We start from the raw sequence: 23,181 nt of genomic DNA on the forward strand, positions 1-23,181 counted from the left end.
GCAAGGAGGGTGGGGGCTATTCTAATCTTTGGGGGGAGTTGGTTCCAGAGGGCCGGGGCCGCCACAGAAAAGGCTCTTACCCTGGGTCCCGCCAAACAACATTGTTTATTATTTGACGGGACCCAGAGAAGGCCCACTCTGTGGGACCTAACTGGTCGCTGGGATTCGTGCGGCAGAATTACTAATTACAGCTTCCCAGCCTTTCAGCAGACTGGGCACTTTTTCTCCAAGGATTTTAAGCAGGAGAATAACAGGTGGCTAGCGTAACCGGGCTGAGACCTCAAATCATCATCTGAGTCCATTGCAAAATGTTGTAACTCCACCCCGAATTACCCATACGCCACCCTTAAATACCTGTAGGAAATGGTCAACAATTCCCTAGAGTTAACAAACTACATATTACTTCCTTTTTCCATGCAAGTATTCTTGCCTTTTTCTTAATCTTCTAAAGCGGTCATCTAGCAAAGGCTCCAGATCTTCCTCCTCCTCTATGTCAGACTCTACTGTCATTGGCATCTCTGCCACGTCTGGTGGTCCTTCGGGTTCATCCAGGTCTATCTCTCCCTCACTCTCACTCTCTGCATCAGCTGGAAACACCACTGGCCCAGGGTACCCAGGTGGGCCTGGTCAGCCTCCTCAGAATCTATCATTACCAGAGGTGGAGGAGGAGCACTCACAACAGCTTTGGGGTTGGCATAGAAAAACTAAAAAAAAAAAAAGTTCATGATCGGAAGTCACCAAGAATCGGACTCAACTGAATGGATAACATCACCATCATCATCATTCGGTGAAGAAGGATTTGACTAAAGAAAAACGAAGGACAACTGATGACCTAAATATTCCCTTCCAAATGGCTGCATAGCTAGAGGTATCACAAGCAGGAAGAGGTTGATTGTGATCCCCTTATATAGAGCGCTGGTGAGACCACATTTGGAATACTGTGTTCAGTTCTGGAGACCTCACCTACAAAAAGATATTGACAAAATTGAACGGGTCCAAAGACGGGCTACAAGAATGGTGGAAGGTCTTAAGCATAAAACGTATCAGGAAAGACTTCATGAACTCCATCTGTATAGTCTGGAGGACAGAAGGAAAAGGGGGGACATGATCGAAACATTTAAATATCTTAAAGGGTTAAATAAGGTTCAGGAGGGAAGTGTTTTTAATAGGAAAGTGAGCACAAGAACAAAGGGACACAATCTGAAGTTAGTTGAGGGAAAGATCAAAAGCAACGTGAGAAAATATTATTTTACTGAAAGAGTAGTAGATCCTTGGAACAAACTTCCAGCAGACATGGTGGGTAAATCCACAGTAACTGAATTTAAACATGCCTGGGATAAACATATATCAATTGGAAGATAAAATAAAGGAAATAGTACAATGGCAGACTAGATGGACCATGAGGTCTTTTTCTACCGTCAGTCTTCTGTGTTTCTATGTAATTCATAATAGGGATGGACTGAGACAGAATACAGAATGAGCAGAATACAGTGGCTCAATGCAGACATAATGCTAAGCTGTAGCTAAGGAAACGAATTACGGATCTGGCCTGTATCTGCATGGCGTGTATTATTTGTTAACTTGCAAATCAGAATAAGAAACCATAACTAGGTCACAAATGCATCATTTGTTTAATCCTTCGTTTGATGCTTGGAATTTACATACTACTAAAACTCTCCTGTTTGTCTTTTTGTAACCTTTAACTGAACAAAATGGTGCTTCGCAGGGCAACAATATTTGAACCACTGTACCTCAAAGGGGCTCGCTTAGAGAATGCATCCAAAATACATGTAATTTTAATCTTTTAATTATTTTTACTGTTTTATAATATGCAAAATGATCAGTTACCTTACAGGAGAGATGAGCAGCATAAACATTTAATGCGTAATTAAAAATATAGAAGTGTGGAATGAGTGCCATGGAATTGAAAGTTGGCAAAGTTTTATAAAATATTTTATGACATAAAAATGATCCTAAACCATTTTATGATAGGATGCAAAATGTCATAAACCAACTCCTGATTTTGACAGTTTGACATGGGCTACTTTTAGGGCAGATACATCTCTGGTTATGATCCCAAATTAGAATCTCTGATATTGTTGAAGGTGTTGGATAAAGTGGAAAGGAAATATCTATCTATCTATCTATCTATCTATCTATCTATCTATCTATCTATCTATCTATCTCTCTCTCTATCTATCTCTCTATCTATCTATCTATCTATCTATCCATCTTTATTTATTTATTTATTTATTTATATTTATTTATTTATTTTGTCCAATACACAATGAGGGTTTTAGTGGGTATATATACACATAGTAAAATACATGATGAAGGTTATAGAGGAGATACTCATAGTAAAATATATCTATGAAAAAATAGAAAAGAAGATAAAGTAATAGAACATATCAATGAAAGAATAGAAGAAGAGATATAGGAATAGAAGAAAGGTATAGGAGATATAGGAGAGCAATAGGGCAGGGGACAGAAGGCACTCTAGTGCACTTGTACTCGCCCTTTATTGAACTCTTAGGAATCTGGATAGGTCAACCGTAGATAATCTAAGGGTATTTCTGAAAAGATGATCCAACAGGTTGCGAGTTGTCTAATATTATTTAAAACTCTGGCCTCTGAGATGTTGGGTGGGTTGAGCAGATGGAAAATGAAAACAGAGTGGTAGCTTCAAATCATTTGTTGAGAGATAAAAAAAAGAAAAGTATTAGATGACCACATCAATCAGCAAATAACTAGATCTGTAAGAAGCCAAAAGGGACATCATGACTATCCCAGGTTTATCTAAGGAAACTTTTCCTGGATTTTAGTCCTTGTTGAGCTGCTTGTAGGCTGTAGAGAAGGTGTTGTCTAAACATTGAAAGGCCCAAAGAAGGAGGCCTTTGAACTCTGGTGCTGGAGAAGACTCCTGCGAGTCCCTTGGACTGCAAGGAGATCCAACCAGTCACTCCTAGAGGAGATCAGCCCTGACTGCTCTTCAGAAGGCCAGATCCTGAAGATGAAACTCAAATAATTTGGCCAGGAGGGACTCCCTGGAGAAGAGCCTAATGCTGGCACAGACTGAGGGCAAAAGAAGAAAAGAATGGCAGAGAATGAGAGGGCTGGATGGAATCACTGAAGGAGTCAATTCAATTCAATTCATTAGATTTGTATGCCGCCCCTCTCCGAAGACTCGGGGTGGCTCAAAACAACAATAAAAACAGTATAACAATGGAACAAATCTAATAATAAAATTGCATTAAAACCCCCCAACAATTTAAAAACCATACAACACATACATACCAAACATAGAATATAAGAAAGCCTGGGGGAGATGTCTTAATTCCCCCATGCGTGGCGATATAGGTGGGTTTTGAGTAACTTGCGAAAGGCAAGGAGGGTGGGGGCCCTTCTAATCTCCGGGGGGAGTTGATTCCAGAGGGCCGGGGCCGCCACAGAGAAGGCTCTTCCCCTGGGGCCCACCAAACGACATTGTTTGATCGACGGGACCCGAAGGCCAACTCTGTGGGACCTTATCGGCCGCTGGGATTTGTGCGGTAGAAGGCGGTTCCGGAGGTATTCTGGCCCAATGCCATGAAGGGCATTGGTTTAAATGGAAAGGATGGAAGAGGACAGGAGGTCCTGGAGGAACGTTGCCCATGGGGTCACGATGGGTCTGACAAAACTTTGAAACTAACAACAACTAGATATTGATGATTTGACACTCTCTCTGTATGCTGCTGCTGTTCTCTGCGAACAGAATGGACCTAGGGAAAGCTACAACAAATCAATCCTGAATGGAATAGATGGAAGAAGGCTGGAGCTGGGGAATGGCAAATCCCCCAATTTGGCCAAGGCGGGTGGTGGCTCAGGATAAGGTTGGACCTGGGGAATGGCACATTTCCCGACCTGGCTGAGATGGGCAGCGATGGGGCCTCAGGGAATGGTGTTTCCCTGGGCCCCAGACCTAAGGGGAAGGGCAAGTGGGCGGCATGCATTGCTTAGCTTTGGTGAGCTGAGCAGGCGAGGTGACTGGTGAGGCGATTAGCTGGCCTGCGTGGTGACGGCTACATATATTGGGCAGGGTGGAGGATAGGCAGGGCAGCGGCGGGAAGGGGCCACCAGCAACCAGGCAGGCATGGAAGGGGCCAACCAAGGATGGTTTTTACCGGTTCGGCAAACCAATTCAAATCGCCTTTACTAGTTCACTCGAACCAGTCCAAACTGGTTGAATACCACCCTGACTCATATTTATGACGGTTGCAGTTTCCAAGGTCATGTGACCACTTTTTGTGACTACCTTACAAGCAAAATCAATAGGGAAGCCAGATTCCTTTAATAACTATATTACTAACTTAACAATTGCAGTGATCCACTTAAAATGAATGCCGCACGAATCCCAGTGACCGATTAAGTCCCACAGAGTTGGCCTTCTCCGGGTCCCGTCGACTAAGCAATGTCGTTTGGCGGGACCCAGGAGAAGAGCCTTCTCTATGGCGGCCCTGACCCTCTGGAACCAGCTCCCCCCAGATATCAGAGTTGCCCCCACCCTCCTTGCCTTTCGCAAGCTCCTTAAAACCCACCTCTGTCGTCAGGCATGGGGGAATTGAAATATTCCCTTCCCCCCTAGGCTTATAGAATTTATACATGGTATGCTTGTATGTATGATTGGTTCTTTAAATTGGGGTTTTTTAGATTGTTTTTAATATTAGATTTGTTTACATTCTTTTTATATTGTTTTTAGCCGCCCCGAGTCTTCAGAGAGGGGAGGCATATAAATCTAATAAATACAAATACAAATACCGGTATACAAACTATCACAGGTTCATCATGAAGGATGTGTGGCTAGGGTTGTTCTAATGTTAGCATTTTACATTCCCTTCATTGTTAGCATTTAGTTTTCACCTTGTTGTTCACAGTTTTGGCCTCTTCCACAACTGTACTTACTGTAATGCAAAAGGGTACGGTTGACTCCTTCTGACTCGGAGACTTGTACAACATCGCCAACCTGAAAACAAACAATAAACAATCAATCATGATTACTTTAAGGACATGGACTAATGTTGAGGTGGGGAAAAAACCTGAACATAGAAACACAGAAGACTGACGGCAGAAGAAGATCTCATGGTCCATCTAGTCTGCCCTTATACTATTTCCTTACAATGGATATATGTTTATCCCAGGCATGTTTAAATTCAGTTACTGTGGATTTACCAACCACGTCTGCTGGTCATTTGTTCCAAGCATCTACTACTCTTTCAGCAAAATAATATTTTCTCATGTTGCTTTTGATCTTTCCCCCAACTAACCTCAGATTGTGTCCCCTTGTTCTTGTGTTCACTTTCCTATTAAAAACACTTCCCTCCTGAACCGTATTTAACCCTTTAACATATTTAAATGTTTCGATCATGTCCCCCCTTTTCCTTCTGTCCTTCAGACTATACAGATTGAGTTCATGAAGTCTTTCCTGATACGTTTTATGCTTAAGACCTTCCACCATTCTTGTAGCCTGTCATTGGACCTGTTCAATTTTATTTATTTATTTTTATTTATTTATTTTGTCAAACAATTATAGGGTGATAATTTGTACAAATAAAACATTAGATAAGTAATGATAAAAAGTAACAAAAGAAGACAATAGGACAATAGGACAATTTCACTGTCAATTATTTCTGTGTATGTTATCTTATTTCGTTATTACAGATTCAGAGAATTCAGAGTACTACATCATTGCTATTAGTCGGTGAAAGGACATAGTCAATTCAACAAATGAGGAAAACATTGTAGGATCAAAAATATGGCATGTTCATTTTAGCTTTATATCCTGCATTTTTATCAGTGTAGTTAGTCCTTGTTTAAGTCTCTAATTGGGACAGAAAACTCCATCGTTAATGAAGCACTTTTAAGGAGAAAAACTAGTTCGGCTATCCTGATTATTATTGTTAAGAAGAGATCTCATGTGGACACAATTTCTGACTTCCTGCTAGCTTCCCCCACTTGCCTTTGCTTGCAGGAAGATCACAAATTCTGACCACGTGACACTGCAATAGCAGGTATGGGTCCAATCATAAGTACCATTCGTTCATCATTACTCTATGGTCACTGAACTAGCAGTCAGTAAGCAAGAATCTAGATAGCTGGAATGGTTCCTATTCCTTTTTCACAGGCTTGCAGAGAGGACATTTCCAGAAGATAACAGAATAATAGAGCTGGAAAGGGCCTTAGAGGTCTTCTAGTTCAACCCTACTTAAGCAGGTGACCTCATAACATTCAGGACAAATGCAGTCCAGTCTTGACAATCTCCAGTGTTGGAACACTCAAACTTCTGGACACAAGTCCAAGATTCACCCACGTTTCTTCAACACTCCGTGGCCTGCATTGGCTGCCGATCAGTTTCCGGTCACAATTCAAAGTGTTGGTCATGACCTTTAAAGCCCTACATGGCATCGGACCAGATTACCTCCGGAACCGCCTGCTACCGCACGAATCCCAGCGACCGATAAGGTCCCACAGAGTTGGCCTTCTCCGGATCCTGTCGACTAAACAATGTCGTTTGGCGGGCCCCAGGGGAACAGCCTTCTCTGTGGCGGCCCCGGCCCTCTAGAACCAACTCCCCCCGGAGATTAGAACTGCCCCCACCCTCCCTGTCTTTCGTAAACTACTCAAGACTCATTTATGCCGCCAGGCATGGGGGAGTTGAGATATTCCTTCCCCCTAGGCCATTACAAGTTATGCATGGTATGTTTGTGTGTATGTTTGGTTTTATTATAAGGGTTTTTAGTTGTTTTATTAATTGGATTTCTACATGCTGTTTTTATCATTGTTGTTAGCCGCCCTGAGTCTGCGGAGAGGGGCGGCATACAAATCCAATAAATAAATAAATAAAATAAATTTCACTAATTGTTCAGGAAATTTCTCCTTAGTTCGAAGTTGCTTCTCTCTTTGATTCCACCCATTGCTTCTTCTCCTGCCTTCAGGCGCTTTGGAGAAATAGATTGACTCCCTCTTCTTTGTGGCAACCCCGAGATACTGGAAGGCTGCTATCATGTCTCCCCTGGTCCTTCTTTTCATTAAACTGGCCATGTCCAGTTCTTGCAACCGTTCTTTGTACGTTTTAGCCTCCAATCCCCTAATCATCTTTGTTACTATTCTCTGCACTCTTTCTACAATCTTGCTGTATTGCAGTGTTTCTCAACCTCAGCAACCTTAAGATGTTTGCATTCCAAGTCCATGCTGGGAAATTCTGGGATTTGAAATCCATATATTTTCAAGTTGCTGAGGCTGAAAAACAGTGCCCTACTGTCTTAATTGAAAAGAGTACACCGGTCACGGGTATTTTACAACACCGGTCACCGGTATTTTACAACTTCTGACAAATGGTCCGACATCAACAGTAAAGAACAGAAAATAGTAGCTCCGTTTGACAAAGAGAAATGATTGTAGAAACCTGGCCTGCTTTGAAATTCTGCATTCTTAACTTATTTCAAGTTCACAATTTTTTTACTTTCTTAATTGCACTTGGCATTTTTGGAAAAACGAAGAGATGGAATAAGTCTTTTTGAAGTAATTGGAGCTGCACTGGATTTTATTTTGTTTTACGGTTCAATCTAAAATCTAATTCGAGAACCTCCCGCTAAAAACCCAGAGGGGGGGAGGACTTCTGAACTTGCTATATACCCCAGGAAAATACTCAGCCTTCCTCTGAGATAACCTGCCAAGACTCCTGTTAATTATTTTTAGGGCTCTGGGTTTCTTTTCTTCTCTCACTGTTCTATTAGAAAGCAAGTAATTACCGCCCGAGGAAGATTATCACATCACATTTCCTTGCACAGGGAATTCCTTAGAACATTTAAATTGGTGGGTGTACTTGATAGAAATAGCCTTAATCGTGAGATACCCTGTCATGTTTTTAAGAGGCTCTCAAATAGAATTCCACCAGGTGCCCCACAGATGCCATGGATATCTGTGTTTGAAGTAAGGGACACCCCGCCATCTAAATTAAGTGACACACTTAAAAGAGCTGGGAGGAGTAGAGGGATATTAGGTTTAAACACAATAATTGCATAACAGCTAAGGCTACACTGTGTTCCAGCTATGAAACAAAGAGGGACTGCCAGAATCCACCCAGGATCCTGGGCAAAACAAGGTTACAGAGGAACAGCTTAACTCGGTTTATTGTCTTTCATACAAAGCTCTCGTTTTCTACAGGTTTCCCCACGGTATAAAAATAAAGGCTGCCTCTGCTAACACATTGCTGTCTTGCAGTCTCACACTCTGTCTTTAAAATGTGAATGTTTGGATAGGTTTTGTAGCTACGTGCTTTAGATAAGGTTGTTGCCCAGAATTGCAAGCTACATTAAAGGGACAGAACAGGCCCTGAAACAGTCTCTCCGATAATTTATTTACCCTCCAGGTTAAGATGAGTTGTCATTTGTATTTACAGTATGCTATTCATTCCACCCCCCCCCCCTGCAATTCTAAATCTGATTTTTATGTATTTTGTCCACAAAAATCTGTACAACTCAATTTCAATGTTACTAAAAGGAACTGGCTGGTTGTGGCATAGGTAGGCTGGTTCTGCTACTTATCTCTTAATGTGCCTTTTTTGTTTTATTTTTAGAATATCTGAAGAAGTCTGGAAGTTGAGTCATGCCAATTGGATTTCTTTTGGTGTTGGTTGGAAAATTTCAAACTTGATATACTTGACTGAGTTTTCAGGCTTTCAAGACACTTAATTATTAGTAAATCACACAAACTGTTCTGCATTAGGCTAATGTATATAATGGTTGGCTAGTTTGTGGTTTATGTAGTTAACACAGGCAGTCCTCAAGTTATGATGAGCTCAAAATTTCTGTTGCTAAGTGAGATATTTGTTAAGTTAGATTCTCACCTTCTTATAATAATAATAATAATAATAATAATAATAATAATAATAATTTATTAGACTTGTATGCATACAGTAACAAAACAATGCAATACAAATCTAATGGCTAAAAACCCACTATCTTAAAAAACAATCAATACTGTACAGTCATAACCACACATAACTCTTAACGGCCAGAGAAGGGGATACATTAGTTGCCCCATGCCTGATGACATAGATAGGTCTTCAGGAAAAGGGGGGACATGATCGAAACATTTAAATATGTGAAAGGGTTAAATAAGGTCCAGGAGGAAAGTGTTTTTAACAGGAAAGTGAACACAAGAACAAGGGGACACAATCTGAAGTTAGTTGGGGGAAAGATCAAAAGCAACGTGAGAAAATATTATTTTACTGAAAGAGTAGTAGATCCTTGGAACAAACTTCCAGCAGACGTGGTAGATAAATCCACAGTAACTGAATTTAAACATGCCTGGGATAAACATAGATCCATCCTAAGATAATATACAGAAAATAGTATAAGGGCAGACTAGATGGACCATGAGGTCTTTTTCTGCCGTCAGACTTCTATGTTTCTATGTCTTGTGGAAGGTGAGGAGGGTGGGGGCAGTTCAACTCTTCGGGGGGGTGTTGATTCGAGGGCCGGGGCCGCCACAGAGAAGGCTCTTCCCCTAGGCCCCGCCAGACGACATTGTTTAGTCAACGGAACCCGGAGAAGGCCAACTCTGTGGGACCTAATCGGCCGCTGGGATTCATGCAGCAGAAGGTGGTCCTGTAGGTATTCTGGTCTGATGCCATGTAGGGCTCTGACCTTCTTTACCACAATTGTTAAGTCAATCATCACAATCAGGGGTGGGTTCCAACTTACCTTGCTGGGTGAGCCCCGTAACAAAAACCCAAAACATAAAGCACAAAAACAAAAACAAAAAACCAAAGCCGAAAATAAGATGGCGACTGCATGCACAGTGCCGGGACTCATCTTCTGCACATGCTCAGAAAGAAAAAAATAGAAATAATAAGTAAAAAAAGATGGCAGCACCCACGGATCGGCACCGACCCATCCAGTGATGTCATTGTGACGCCACCAGCAGGTCACTAGCAATTTGGGCGGACCGGTCTGAACTGGGAGGAACCCACCCGATTACAATTCAGTTAGTCTCACAGGTTGTTCAGTGAATATGGCATCCCACGGACTTTCATTGTCAAAAGGACGCAAAAGGTGATCACATGACCCAAGGACACTGCAACCGTCATAAATATGAATCCATTGCCGAACATCTGAATTTTGATCATATGGCCATGGGGTTGTGTAACGGTCGTAAGTATGAAAAATGTTCACTGCCGTTGTAAAATTGAACAGTCATACGAATTATTGCAAGTTGAGGACTACTTGTACAAGCGTTTCCTGTCTAGCTGTTTATATGCTGGGCATTTTTTGAGGACGGGGTGTGTGTTTCCAAATTTTGAGAACTGTGCTGTAGCATGTTTTTAGGTAAGTATTTAAATTAAAAGCAGGATGTTCATTCCACAGCTGGTATATGCTAAACGGAAGATGAGAAGTGGAAGAGATAATGGAGAGTATCCATGGATTTAGTTACAAACTTGATAGCTAATTTTACTGATTGGTGTCCCTCTTTTAACTCACCTCTGGTTTTTATTCCAGTGCAAAATTAAACGTATGGTAGCTGCATGACCCCAGCTTTCCCCTATAGTGGGGAGACAGAGAAAGAAAAAAGAATATTACTAATTATTCTTCAAGCATGTTTTAAAGGTATACAGCTGGTACGTACCGCAGCTAGGAAGCGCCAGCTGCAAAAGAAATAATAAAAGAACCCATGATTGGAAAATTAACAATTATGAGCTTAGATAAACCCTCTAAGCTTTGAGAAGGTAAGCAGGTTTCCTATGCAAAAGGGAGCACTGAGATACTAAATACCTGCGTGACAAAATGCCTATTAATTGTGATAGAACAATTCATTAAGACCTCCTTGCTCCCTTTCTGCCTTGCAGTTTAATGATTTACCGGAGTCTTCTTGGAGGCATTCAGAAACATGAGTTAGAAATATTTGGGTATACTGTAGATAAGACAGGGTTCTTTTTAAAAAATCTTCACAAATATGGAATACTGTATTTTTTGGAGTAAAAGACACACCTTACTTTTGGGGGAGGAAAACAATTCAATTCAATTTATTAGATTTCTATGCCGCCCCTCTCCGAAGACTCAAGGCGGCTCACAACAACAATAAAAACAGTATAACAATGGAACAAATCTAATAATAAAATTACATTAAAAACCCCAACAATTTAAAAACCATACAGCACATACATACCAAACATAAAATATAAGAAAGCCTGGGGGAGATGTCTTAATTCCCCCATGCCTGGCGATATAGGTGGGTCTTGAGTAACTTGCGAAAGACAAGGAGGGTGGGGGCCGTTCTAATCTCTGGGGGGAGTTGATTCCAAACAAGGGGAAAAAATTCTGTCTCTGCCTCCCAGCAAACAGTACAGATGATATACGCTCCGAGTCCTCGGAGAGGGGCGCCATATAAATCCAAATAATAAAAAAGTAAAATTTCTCTGTGTCTGTCTAACCCATAGAAATAGCAGAGAATTGGAGAAATGTACATTATGGCAGTATATTAATGCCCGGAAGTTTTCTTAAATGTAGTCACACTAATTCCTTCCAATTATTTAAATAGCTCTACTCCCAACATGACTAAGTCAAGGTTTAACTCAGCTGTCCTATCTTAATACCAAAACAGGACACTGTTACATTTCAGATTATACTGGTACAGATGCTGTTAAAATTGATGTAGCTTTCCGGAAGTACACATTATTCTCTGCTATTTTTAAAAAACATACAATAGCACTGGGCCTCTTCAGATCAAACATTTATTTAAAAAAGTTTCTTCATTTTGTTGTCTAGAACAATAATAAAGCTGTCTTTAAAAATTAAGTCTAATAAATTGAAGACTCTACAGACATTTATAGTTGATTTACCTCCTTGCATCCAGTTCAGCAAAAAATAAATATCTGCCTCTTCCCTCCCAACAATTTGCCTCCTTGCAGCTAGTTTTACTTTATGTGTCCTATTCTTTTTAATATGTTTGTGAGTGACATAGGGGGAGGTTTGCCTATTTGCCAATGACTCTAAAGTGTGCAATAGGGTTGATATTCCTGGAGGCGTCTGTAATGTGGCAAATGATTTAGCTTTACTAGATAAATGGTCAAAGCAATGGAAACTGAAATTTAATGTTTCCAAATGTAAAATAATGCACTTGGGGAAGAGGAATCCTCAATCTGAGTATTGCATTGGCAGTTCTGTGTTAGCAAAAACTTCAGAAGAGAAGGATTTAGGGGTCGTGATTTCTGACAGTCTCAAAATGGGTGAACAGTACAGTCAGGCGGTAGGGAAAGCAAGTAGAATGCCTGGCTGCATAGCTAGAGGTATAACAGGCAGGAAGAGGGAGATTGTGATCCCACTTTATAGAACTCTGGTGAGACGTCATTTGGAATACTGTGTTCAGTTCTGGAGACTTCACCTACAAAAAGAGATTGACAAAATTGAACGGGTCCAAAGACGGGCTACAAAAATGGTGGAATGTCTTAAGTATAAAACGTATCAAGAAAGACTTCATGAACTCCATCTGTATAATCTGGAGGACAGAAGAGAAAGGGGAGACAGGATCGAAACATTGAAATATGTTAAAGGGTTAAATAAGGTTCAGGAGGGAAGTGTTTTTAATAGGAAAGTGAACACAAGAACAAGGGGACACAATCTGAGGTTAATTGGGGGAAAGATCAGAAGCAACGTGAAAAAATATTATTTTACTGAAAGAGTAGTAGATCCTTGGAACAAACTTCTAGCAGACGTGGTAGATAAATCCACAGGAACTGAATTTAAAAATGCCTGGGATAAACATATATCCATCCTAAGATAAAATACAGGAAATAGTATAAGGGCAGACTAGATGGACCATGAGGTCTTAAATCAGCTGAGAGTCGGGGAGCTGATTATGAGTTTCTTGCCTTAACAGGCTCTGTTCTTTTGCTGCAAGGAGGTAAATTATGGGAGGCAGAGGTTAAAAGGTGGGGGTGGCTGGGTGGGGCTACATTTGGTGTATAAGACACAGCAGAATTTTCACCCTCTTTTGGGGGGGGTAAAAAGGTGCATCTTATACTCCGAAAAATATGGTATACATAGCTTGGGAATCCTTGGTGCTTTCTGAGCTTGGTTGTTTTCTTGAGGATGTTTCACTACCCATTTAAGTAAGGTCAGCAGTGCTAGAAGGGAGTGGAGTTTATGGAGAGAAGAAAAGGAGAAAGAAGAGGAGAGAAGGAGAAAGAGGAGGACATTGGAGACTTTGATGCTTCCCGAGCTGGGCTGCTTTCCTGCAGATCTTTCATTACCCAACATAGTAACATCATCAGTGCTAGAAGGGCGTGGGGGTTGCGTTCAGACTATACAGAGTTGCTCACCCTACCAGTCTTGCTGGGGATGCACAAAGATTTTACCTCGCAAAATAGGTACTCCTGAATGAAATGCATAATCTGCTTAGCCCACTCATGCAAATATTTTTACCTATTCATATCATAGCAGTTTACAGATACTTGAGGAGTTGCCACGGTGAGGAGGGGGTCTCTTTATTCCCCAGGGCACCAGAGGGCCGGACGAGGAACAATGGTTGGAAGCTGACCAAGGAGAGATTCAACCTGGAAATAAGGAAGAACTTCCTGACGGTCAGAGCGATCAACCAATGGAACTGCCTGCCAGGGGAGGTGGTGAACTCCCCAACTCTGGACACCTTCAAGAGGAGATTGGACTTCCATTTGGCTCGGGTGCTGTAGGGTTTCCTGCTCAGGCAGGGGGTTGGACTCGATGACCTAACGGTCCCTTTCAACTCTATTAATAAATAAAATAAATAAATTTATTCAATCTTTAGTCACCAATCTCAGTCAATAGCTGAAATTAGTTTAGTTTACCTTATTGTCATTGAACTTTGTACAATGAAATTAAATGCCATCTTCAGGGTACATTATAACTATAAAAATAAAACACAAACACACATCCTTCACATTCTATATAATTGAATTCACACACACACACACTCATATTGCATTAGTATTGCACTATACAGTAGAATTCAATACGATTACTGCCCTGGGATAGAAGCTGTTTTCAGCCTATTTGTCCTTGTTTTTATTGTCCTGTACCGTTTGCCAGGCCACTGAAGCTGACTGTAGATCTGAAGGCCAGCGATTCAAATCTCATCACCGGCTCAAGGTTGACTCAGCCTTCCATCCCTCCGAGGTGGGTAAAATGAGGACCCGGATTGTGGGGGCAATATGCTGGCTCTGTTAAAAAGTGCTATTGCTAACATGTTGTAAGCCACCCTGAGTCTAAGGAGAAGGGCGGCATAAAAATTGAACAAATAAATAAATAATAGTTTTTTAAAAAAGGGTGCCCAGGATGAGATGGTTCTTTAAGAATGTTTTGAACTTTCTTAAGGCAGCGGGAGCTATCAAGCAACCAGTGGTCCTCTAGGCCAGTGATGGTGTGAACCTTTTCCCCCTTGGGTACCAAAACAGCATGTGCGCATGCTATCATGCATTTGCGAGTGCCCACACCCATAATTCAATGCCTGGGGAGGGTGAAAACAGCTTCCCCTGCCCTCCCGGAGGCCCTCTGGAGGCCGGAAACAGCCTGTTTCACACCTGCTGGTGGCCCCAGTAGGATCGTGTTTCACTGTCCCCAGGCTCCAAAGGCTTCCCTGGAGCGGGGTGGTGGTGGTGCAAAAACGTCCTCTCCCTCCAAGGGGAGGCTTTCTGGAAGCCACAAACACCCTCCCAGAGCCTCTGTGCAAACCGAAAATCAGCTGACTGGCACATACATGCCTGCTGGCGTTGAGCTAGGGCAACGGCTCGCGCACCAGCAGATATGGACATATATCCATTGTAAGATAAAATACAGAAAATAGTATAAGGGCAGACTAGATGGACCATGAGGTCTTTTTCTGCCGTCAGACTTCTATGTTTCTATGGCTCTGCATGCCACCTGTGAGACCCATGCCATAGGTTCGCCATCACTGCTCTAGGCAATAATGACGTTAACCCTCTGGAGCGCTGTCCTATCTGCCACTGCGCGATTGGCAAACCATACACAGATGCAGTAAGTTAAAATACTCTGTGGTGCAGCGATAGAAGGTCATCAGCAGTTTTCCATTCAGTTGTTGTTTCCTGAGAAGTCTCAGATAGTATAATCTCTGCTGGGCCGTTTTGACCGATGCTGCAATGTGAGTGCCCCAGGTCAGCTCCTCTTTTATAACACATAGAAACTTAAAACTGTCCACTTGGTCTCCGTTGATAAGCGAGGGCTAGATGTTTGATCTATTCCTTCTGTAATCCACTCTAAGCTCCTTGGTTTTATTGTTGTTAAGGACCAAGTTATTGTCTCCACAGATGAATGGCTTTTCATCTGTTCATGAGCTCTAAACCAAACTCTGCCTCCGACAGAGAAACCTTCAACAAATCTTCCCCAGACTGAGGAAACACTGCCAATATACTGGTGAGACTGGGATGTCTGTGATTTATATTCAACACCCCTTGACAGCCAAGGCTACTGATAGCCTTTTTCTCCTTTGTGCAGTACAGTCCTTCTTTATTCACTAGTCTTCACCTTTCGCTTATCTTTCCAACCCTACAGACTGGAAATATAATTCCAGCCATTCCTGGAACGGTTCTCTTCTACTGCAGGTTTCATCTTAAAGGGGAAGAAAGTTTGTTACCTTTGATGATCTATACTTAAATGGCACTTCTACACTGTAATTTGTTTATTTTTACTTAGTCATTGGTTCATACCCCACCTTTATTATTTTCATCAATAACTCAAAGTGGGGAACATACGTAATATTTTCTCCTCCTCCTCTTTTCTTCACAACCCTGTGAGGTGAGTTGGGCTGAGAGGGAGGTGGATCTAGTACTCAAGAGTCTCCTGGTGATTGGCCCAAATTAATTCTGCATAGCTAGAGGTATAACAAGCAGGAAGAGGGAGATTGTGATCCCCTTATATAGAGCGCTGGTGAGACCCCATTTGGAGTACTGTGTTCAGTTCTGGAGACCTCACCTACAAAAAGATATTGGCAAAATTGAACAGGTCCAAAGACGGGCTACAAGAATGGTCTTAAAACGTATCAGGAAAGACTTCATGGACTCAATCTGTATAGTCTGGAGGACAGAAGGAAAAGGGGGGACATGATCCCGGAGGCCCTCTGGAAACCAAAAATGTCCTCCCAGAGCCTCAGTGTGAGCCAAAAACCAGCTGGACGGCACACACATGCATGTTGGAGCTGAGCTAGGGCAACAGCTCATGTGCCAGCAGATATGGTTCCATGTGCCACCTGTGGCCTCCGTGCCATTAGTTCGCCATCACAGCTTTAGAGAATAGGTTGACACTCCTTCTTTTGTGGCAGCCCCTCAAATATTGAAAGACTGCTATTATATCATCTTTGGTCGTTCTTTTCATTAGACTAGACAAATCCAATACCTGCAAACTTTCTTCATAGGTTTTAGCCTCCAATCCCCTAATCCCGTCAACTAGACAATGTCACCTGGTGTGGGCCTAGGGGAAGAGCCTTATCTGTGGGGGCTCCAGCCCTCTGGAACCAGCTCCCCCCGCTTTCTCCGTCTTCGGCAAGAGCCTGAAGACCCACTTGTGCTGACAGGCTTAGGGCCATTGAACATTAGCCCCTGGTTGATGAATGGAATGTATGTTTGATTGTCTGAATGAGAGTGATTGGTTTTTAAGGAATTGGGGTTTTAGATTAGTTAGTTTGATTTTAAAATTGGATTTAGGATATTTTATTGTTCTTTTATATAATAATAATAACAATAACAATAACAACAACAACAATAATAATTTATTAGATTTGTATGCTGCCCCTCTCCGCTCCAAATCTTCGGAAAGGGGCAGCATATAAATCCAATTAAAACAATAATAATAAATAAATCATCTTCACTCTAGAAAATTCTGGAGTCTCAACATCTCTGATATTGTGGCAATCCAAATTGAATACAGTGTTCCAAATCCTGTCTTACAAAGGCATTACAGAGTTGCATGTAACACTTAGAATGTAGCTTTATATACCACTTCGTAGGGCTTTACAGCCCTCTCTAAGCGGTTTACAGAGAGTCCACCTATTGACCCCAACAATCTGAGTCCTCATTTTACTGACCTTGGAAGGATGGAAGGCTGAGTCAACCTTGAGCCTACTGAGATTCGATCTGCCGAATTGTTGGCAGCCGGTGATCAGCAGTAGCAGCTTGCAGAACTGCACTCTAACCACTGCACCACCAAGGCTCACTTCACGTGATGTTGAATATACCTGCTTCTAAGTTAATATTTATTTATTTATTGGATTTATATGCCAATAAATATGGGGAGAGGGTGAGCCAGGTTCCTCCTTTAGAAGGCCTCATAAGGGAGCAAGGGCTTGTTCTGTTTTTTTTAGAATAGAATTCTTTATTGGCTAAGTGTGATTGGACACACAAGGAATTTGTCTTGGTGCATATACAGTGGTACCTCAAGATACGAACCCCTCATCTTACGAACAACCCGAGATACGAACCCGGGGTTCAGAAAAATTTTGCCTCTTCTTACGAACTTTTTTCGTCTTACGAACGCCAAACCCGAACTTCGGGGTTCAGCTTCGGGAGGCTGCTGGGAAGCCCCCCGGCTGTTTTAAAAGGTGACCGCCGGACTGCGCGGCTTCCCAGCAGCCTCCCGAACCCCGAACTTTTGCCGAACTTCCGGGTTCGGGAGGCTGCTGGGAAGCCGCGCAGTCCGGCGGTCACCTTTTAAAACAGCCGGGGGGGCTTCCCAGCAGCCTCCCGAAGCCGAACGCCAAACCCGAACTTACGGCTTCGGCTTCGGGAGGCCGCCGAGAAGCCCCGCCGCCCGGCTGTCACCTTTTACAACAGCCGGGGGGCTTCTCGGCAGCCTCCCGAACGCCGAACCTGGAAGTTCGGGTTTGGCGTTCGGCGTTTGGGAGGCTGCAGAGAAGCCCCCGGGCTGTTTTAAAAGGTGACAGCCGGGCGGCAGCGTTTTTTTGCGGATTTTTTTGTTTTGTTGCACAGATTAATTGACTTTACATTGTTTCCTAAGGGAAACAATGTTTCGTCTTACGAACCTTTCGTCTTACGAACCTCCCCCGGGAACCAATTAGGTTCGTAAGAAGGTATGACTGTACTCTCAGTGTACATAAAAGAAAAATATACATTTGTCAAGAATCATGAGGTACAACACAATGATTGTCATAGGGGTCAAATAAGCAATGAAGAAACGATCAATATTAATAAAAATCTTACGATACAAGCAACAATTTACAGTCATACAGTCCTAAGTGGGAGGAAAAGGATGATAGGAATGATGAGAAAAAACTAGTAGAAATAGAAGTGCAGACTTAGTAAATAGTTTGACAGTGTTGAGGGAATTATGTGTTTAGTAAAGTGATGGTGTTCAGGAAAAAACTGTCCTTGGGTCTAGTTATCTTGGTGTGCAGTGCTCTGTTGCATCGTTTTGAGGGTAGGAGTTGAAACAGTGTGTGTCCAGGATGCAAGGGGTCAGGAAATATTTTCACTGCCCTCTTTTTGACTTGTGCAGAATACAGGTCCTCAATAGAAGGCAGGTTGGCAGCAACTGGTTTTTCTGCAGTTCCAGGGTTAAATTGGACCTCTATAGAAGCATTCCTCCCTCCAAAAGGGACTAAATCCTTGTATGTGCCTTGCCTCAGAAATATTTAATTGCTTAAGAAAGTGGAACAGACCTTAGCAATCTCCTCCAGCTTCTTCCTGTTTTTTGCCCTCTCTCTTTCTCCCTGTAACACAGCACTTTCCCTGTGAAAGCAGGACTTGAATGCAATCATTTCAAAGCCAAGGCCAGAGACCGGGTGCCAAAAGAACAATTAAGGTACAAACAAAATGGAACTCTGCTCCGCTCATGAGAAACCAGGCTGGCTTTGGAAGGGAAGAAACTTAATTATTCTTGCCGAGGTTGGGCCCTGTCATTTTATTTCCAGACAGATTTATCGAGCCTGTCTCTCAACCGAATTCTAGACACGGCTGCTGTGTAGGCAGAAGATGGATTGGATTTTAAAGCAACAATTTAAGGGAAACGCCGAGAGCCCGCCCCGATTTGTCTCAAAGCAGCTCCAGAAGCACAAAACCGGGCATCTGCTGGCCTCTAGCAAGTACACCGCAAACTCTACCCACTCCTTCATTATCACACCCAGAGGGAGAAGCGCTATCATTCTAAGAGAGGAATTCTCAAAATTAAATGTCTAGACTCCGGTGGCACGTCGCCAGCTCCCGTCACCAGGCTAGCATGAGATGTAACATTTGCGAGCGGAGATTAAGTCTGCGAATTATACAAATGAATACCGTTTCCATTTCAAACCAGCCCGTGGAGGGGAAACTGTTTCAATACTGCGTGGCAAAATGCACTGCTTATAAACGATTCTGACGGGAGATTAATATCTGATCTCATTGCTGAGAAATATCAGCTAAAAGCCATCTCTGGGATAAGCCAACTTGGGAATTCTGCTTGGTTAAGGACAGATTTGTTAACAAAGCCCTTAACCTAATTCTTATAGTGCTTGGTAGATTCCCTCTGCTTTTATCTATAGGGCTTTCTAAAGGAACATATAAAACAAAACCCACACAAACAAACCCATGCATTATCCATTACCCTGGGGGGGGAACTATTGACCCCCTCAGAGAGGGTCCGCAACTTGGGCGTCCTCCTCGATCCACAGCTGACATTGGAACATGATCTTTCGGCTGTGGCGAGGAGGGCGTTTGCCCAGGTTCGCCTGGGGCACCAATTGCAGCCCTATTTGGACAGGGAGTCATTGCTCACAGTCGCTCATGCCCTCATCACCTCGAGGTTCGATTACTGCAACGCTCTCTACATGGGGCTACCTTTGAAAAGTGTTCGGAAACTCCAGATCGTGCAGAACGCGGCCACGAGAGCCATCGTGGGGCTTCCCAGATTCGCCCACGTATCTACAACACTCCGTGGCCTGCATTGGCTGCCGATCAGTTTCCGGTCACAATTCAAAGTGTTGGTCATGACCTTTAAAGCCCTACATGGCATTGGACCAGAGTACCTCCGGAACCGCCTGCTACTGCACGAATCCCAGCGGCCGATAAGGTCCCACAGAGTTGGCCTTCTCCGGGTCTCGTCGACTAAACAATGTCGTCTGGCGGGCCCCAGGGGAAGAGCCTTCTCTGTGGCGGCCCCGGCCCTCTGGAATCAACTCCCCCCGGAGATTAGAACTACTCCCACCCTCCTTGTCTTCCATAAACTACTTAAGACCCACCTATACCGCCAAGCATGGGGGATTTGAGACACCTTTCCCCCAGGCTTATTATAATTTATGTTTGGTATGTATGTGCTGTTTGGTTTTTAATTATGATAGGGTTTTTAGGGTTTTTTTAATATTAGATTTGTGCCAGTATAATATTGTTTTTATCGTTGTTGTGAGCCGCCCCGAGTCTTCGAAGAGGGGCGGCATACAAATCTAATAAATTATTATTATTATTATTATTATTATTATTATTATTATTATTATTATTATCATTATTAAAATAACCATTCTGGCCTTTATGGTCACTTTTATGGAATAAATAATTTCTAAAGATCTCTTCATGAATAAAATAAAATGGAGGGGAAAAGAGGGAACAGCAGTGCTCGCTAATGGATTTGTTTATGCTGCTACCGATCAACAAAATTTGCCCTACTTGGAAGCGGTTTGGAAAAGAGAAGATGTGAGAGGAAGCAAAACAAGGTTCCTTTTAATGTACAGACTCTTCTTGACACATCCTTAAAAGCCTTGTGTCTAAAAATACCCGAAATATTTATTAATAACAGGCTGTAGGAGTGGAGACCTTCTTTGGTGTTTTGGTTAAGGTGCTCTGCCTTAGCCATGAAAGTTGGCTGGCTCATTGGGCTAATTATCAGGAGACAGAGAGTTCTAGTAGGCAATCTGTATAGTCTGGAGGACAGAAGGAAAGGGGGGGGACATGATCGAAACATTTAAATATGTTAAAGGGTTAAATAAGGTTCAGGAGGGAAGTGCTTTTAATAGGAAAGTGAACACAAGAACAAGGGGACACAATCTGAAGATAGTTGGGGGAAAGATCAAAAGCAACATGAGAAAATATTATTTTACTGAAAAAGTAGTAGATCCTTGGAACAAACTTCCAGCAGACGTGGTAGATAAATCCACAGTAACTGAATTGAAACATGCCTGGGATAAACATATATCCATCCTAAGATAAAAATACAGAAAATAGTATAAGGGCAGACTAGATGGACCATGAGGTCTTTTTCTGCCGTCAATCTTCTATGTTTCTATGAAAACCAACCCAGAGACTTTAGAAACATAGAAGATTGACGGCAGAAAAAGACCTCATGGTCCATCTAGTCTGCCCTTATACTATTTCCTGTATTTTATCTTAGGATGGATAATATGTTTATCCCAGGCATGTTTCAATTCAGTTTCTGTGGATTTACCAACCACGTCTGCTGGAAGTTTGTTCCGAGCATCTACTACTGCAAGCAAGTTACAGAATTGGTTGAACAACTATTTCCAATTTGAGCATGGTGTGCCTTGTTTTTAAAGCATTTTACAGGCCTTAAAACAATCAAATGTTAGAAAATGACATAATGCATCCTATAAGTCTTTTTTATTTGTGTGTGTGGGGGGTGTTAACAAACATTCTGGGCCATATTTCCAATAATCCCTTACAGTCTTGAATGGCTGAAACCGACCAGCCTCAACCAATGAGATTTTGAGAAACTATGATTTGCAAACTCAGTGGGGAAGCCCAATTCATTTAACATCTACTGTATATTACTTGCTTAACGGCTGAAAGTGAATTGCTTATCCACCATGGGAAGAAAGGTCGTAGAATGGGGCAAAACTCACTTAACAAATGTTTCGCTTACCAAAGGAAATGTTGGTCTCCATTGGGGTCGTAACTTGTAAATCAAGGACTACATGTAGTCTCCGGCTCTGAGCTTTGGGAGAGTTGGATAAAAGTTGGAATCCAGGAATATCTACACCTGGGCACTCTTCACCCAGAGTCCAATCCAGGAAAATTGGAGAAAGAGGGGGGGGGGGAGCAAGGGAAAGGATGGGGGTAGGGAAAGAGAGGGAGAGAGGGAAAGAGAAAGAGGGAGACAGAGGATTGGAATGGGGGAGAGAGATGGAGTGGGAGAGAGTGGAGGAGATAGGGAAGGAGAGAGAGGGAGAGTGGGGGAGATAGGGAAAGAGAGGGAGAAGATAGAAAGGGCGGGAGGAAGTGGGAGGGAAAGAAAGAGATGGAGGGAGAGGGGGAGAGAGAGAGATGAAGGGAAAGAGAGTGGGAGGGAGAGGGGAAAAGAGAGTGGGAGGGGGAAGAGGGGAAGAGAGGGAGGGAGGACACACAGAGAGAGAGAGAGAGAGAAAGAAAGAGAGAAAGAAAGAGAGAGAGAGAGACTCCAACCTAGAGGAATTCTCTGTTGCTTGCTGGAGATTATTGTCTTTCCCCGAACTGTTCCAAGAACAGAGAGAAAGTACTGACTGGCAGCTGAGGGAGCAGATGGCAACCCTCGGGGAGCTGGACCCATCCCACGGATCGCCAGTTGCCGACCCTTAAATCGATTAGCTTTAATTTGCTTTGTTAGTCTGACTGTCTGCCAAAAAAGCCCCATGTAGACTGCAGGGGAAGGCAGGGCAGGAGACAATAGGTCAGCGTTTGAAAGCAAGGTATGTTTATTTTTTTTCTTTGAATCTGCATGCCGCACTTCCAATCCGGAGTCCTCCAAGGGCTGCACTTTTGATTGTGTTCAATTTATCTCTCGTCTCTGCCAAGCGGACAGACGAACTGCTGAGCGCACATTAAGGGCCTTTGCACAGCTGCCCCTGGCCCCACCATCAAGGGAACCTGTGTGCGATTGAGAGGCAGGAGGAATGCAAGAGCTATTTTGAAAGAATGGCTCTGCTATCATTGTCCTAACAAGGCTTAAGTTATAATTATAGTTTATTAGATCTGTATGCCGCCCCTCTCCGAAGACTCAGATCTTTGCCCCTTTGGGAAAAGCAACACACACCTCCAAATCTGGGCCTCTTCTAATCAAAGGGAAGGAGCCCCTTTAAAATGACTCCCCCAAAATAGAATATTTTTTCTTTTTTTTTACTAGTAACATGTATATAAATATTATTATATTTATTATAAATATTATTACAAGTTATGTATGGTATGTT

At 42.6% G+C, this 23,181-nt stretch overlaps 1 protein-coding gene across 1 annotated transcript in view; it reads right to left on the bottom strand.

Annotated features, from left to right (window-relative positions):
* The window catches only part of RAD51C (RAD51 paralog C), a 74,550-nt gene that overhangs the window by 14,123 nt on the left and 37,246 nt on the right, over positions 1–23,181 (bottom strand). The window contains exons 7-8 of the mRNA XM_070742689.1: positions 10,518–10,578; positions 4,939–4,999 (exon numbers count right to left, since the gene is read on the bottom strand). Of these exons, the coding sequence (XP_070598790.1) occupies positions 4,939–4,999; positions 10,518–10,578 (122 nt within the window). The remainder of the gene's footprint in view (positions 1–4,938; positions 5,000–10,517; positions 10,579–23,181) is intronic.

Source organism: Erythrolamprus reginae, chromosome 1, assembly GCF_031021105.1.
Source record: "Erythrolamprus reginae isolate rEryReg1 chromosome 1, rEryReg1.hap1, whole genome shotgun sequence".
NCBI lineage: Eukaryota > Metazoa > Chordata > Lepidosauria > Squamata > Dipsadidae > Erythrolamprus > Erythrolamprus reginae.